General features: G+C 40.8%; 1 protein-coding gene across 1 annotated transcript; it reads left to right on the top strand.

Moving 5' to 3' along the window:
• The first annotated feature begins 245 nt into the window (after window positions 1-245).
• Window positions 246-1,440, top strand: LOC148924157 (uncharacterized). Its single transcript, XM_089058609.1, has 2 exons — window positions 246-1,189; window positions 1,265-1,440. Exons 1-2 carry the CDS (start codon window positions 246-248, stop codon window positions 1,317-1,319), a joined length of 999 nt encoding a protein of 332 aa, XP_088914735.1. The 3' UTR covers window positions 1,320-1,440.
• Window positions 1,441-1,813: the final 373 nt, after the last annotated feature.

Genomic DNA, 1,813 nt, shown 5'->3' on the forward strand with positions numbered 1-1,813 from the left:
TTCTTAGGGCTAATTTTATTGTGCATGTTCTTCTGTTCATGTTCGTTCTGAACTTTAGTTTATGATGGCTTGATGAAATGGAAATTTAGATAATTATTTTCACTAATTAGTGAATGAGTAATATTGTGTGTTGGCTTTCATTCCACAGCATATGGAGGGCGGTTCACGCTTCATGATGCATTGGACTACCGTCGATGATAATATGTACTATCATAGTTTCGACGAGTTGGGTCTGAAGGATTGTAATGATTGAGATATTGTATTATCCGGATTTAAAAGAAATCCGGAATGCCTTGTTCATGGCTGGAGGCATGACGTATTATCTAAAACCAACAAATGGATTGTGGTCGGCAGTGTCACCACCTGATCGTTCTTTTAGTGAGTCTTGGACTCTTTGTCCCGCTACTTTGAAGGTAAAGCGATCCGTCCCCATTCTTGTCCCGTTGCATGATGGCAGGATATTCATTTGCGGAGGCACTAATGAACGAGAAGGTTGGGCTGAGATCTACGACCCAAAGAAAGGCGAGTTTGAAGGTAGAAACTTGCCTCATATGGAATATCCTGCCATCCCGTTGAGGGATGACAGGATATTCATCCGCGGGGGCATTTGTGAACAAGAAGGTTGGGGTGAGATCTACAACTCGGATAATGGCGAGTTCGATTGTCCCCATCCAATCTCTTGCTTTCAGTGGACCGACCAAGTTGTTATGGTATACTATCACCACTTGCTCTACACCAAAAGGAAATTTCACAAACCATGTCAACCATCTCTCCTCTCTTACAACATTGCTCAACAACGATGGGAAAGTTTTGCAGACAACCTCCCTCCACCATTATATGACTCTGGAAAGAGGAACCTCGTCTATGTGGGGGGCGACATTCTATTCATTATCGACTTTGCATGTACTTGGTTTGTCTACGATCTGTCCTCCAAAAAGGAGGCAGGGGAAGTGTTGGTGAAGGGGAAGCCTACGGGTGAGCATGTGCCAGTGAAGGGAGCTTTCTATGCTGGCAACAAAGATATTAAAAGTACTAGTTGGGTCTTGTACGTATTCATGCCTATGCCCGATAACAACTGTGATCTTGGATATGCCAAGGTCGAAGTCGTCCAAGGCAAGGGCGGGGATTACTTTGCTATATTTCAAATCAGGGGTGTCCTGAAAGTCGGTCCCTTTTATGAGATTTATATGTAAGTCCGTTGATTTGAATTGATTTTGATAATTACTTATGCCCGCAAATGTGACATGCTCATTTCTGTATGCAGATTCACTGAGAAGGACAAGAAAGGGAAAGAGAAGATAGAGATGATAGACAAGTGAATGGAAAATTATGTTGAATATTACTCATTCATCGCATTCCATTTTCCTTTGTACAGTTTGTTGTAGCAATACAGGTTGTAATATTAGTGATTTAGGTTGAAGGCAAAGAATTTGGAGCATGTTCTTGTTACTTTTTTTTTGGTGAGTTATAACAAATGGGATTGTCTTAAAACAGGATATGGAATAAAGGATCTCGTGGTGTTTTTTACAATTCAAAATTGACGTGTTAGTGTACGCTTATTTGTGCATCCAAAATTGGCATTGCTCCAAATCATGATACATGGAATTTGTTGCTTAGGGTTGCCATGGAAGGGAAATCTGAGAATAGATTATTGCAAAATACTCCCTCCGTCCGCGAATAGGAGTCCCGTTTTTCCATTTTAGTACGACACCGAATAAGAATCTCGGTTCACTTTTACCATAAATGGTAATAGGATCCCACCTTCCACTAACTCATTCCACTCACATTTCATTTAAAACTAATATATACAAGT

The sequence above is a fragment of the Salvia hispanica genome, chromosome 5 (assembly GCF_029641045.1).
Source record: "Salvia hispanica isolate PSC_SH4W2 chromosome 5, Shi_PSC_v1, whole genome shotgun sequence".
Taxonomy (NCBI): Eukaryota; Viridiplantae; Streptophyta; class Magnoliopsida; order Lamiales; family Lamiaceae; genus Salvia; species Salvia hispanica.

Coding starts and splice junctions, on each gene's coding strand:
- LOC148924157 (XM_089058609.1), top strand. CDS start 246: ATGATTGAGATATTGTATTATCCGGATTTAAAAGAAATCCGGAATGCC. Junction 1,190..1,264: donor CCCTTTTATGAGATTTATAT/GTAAGTCCGTTG, acceptor TTCTGTATGCAG/ATTCACTGAGAAGGACAAGA.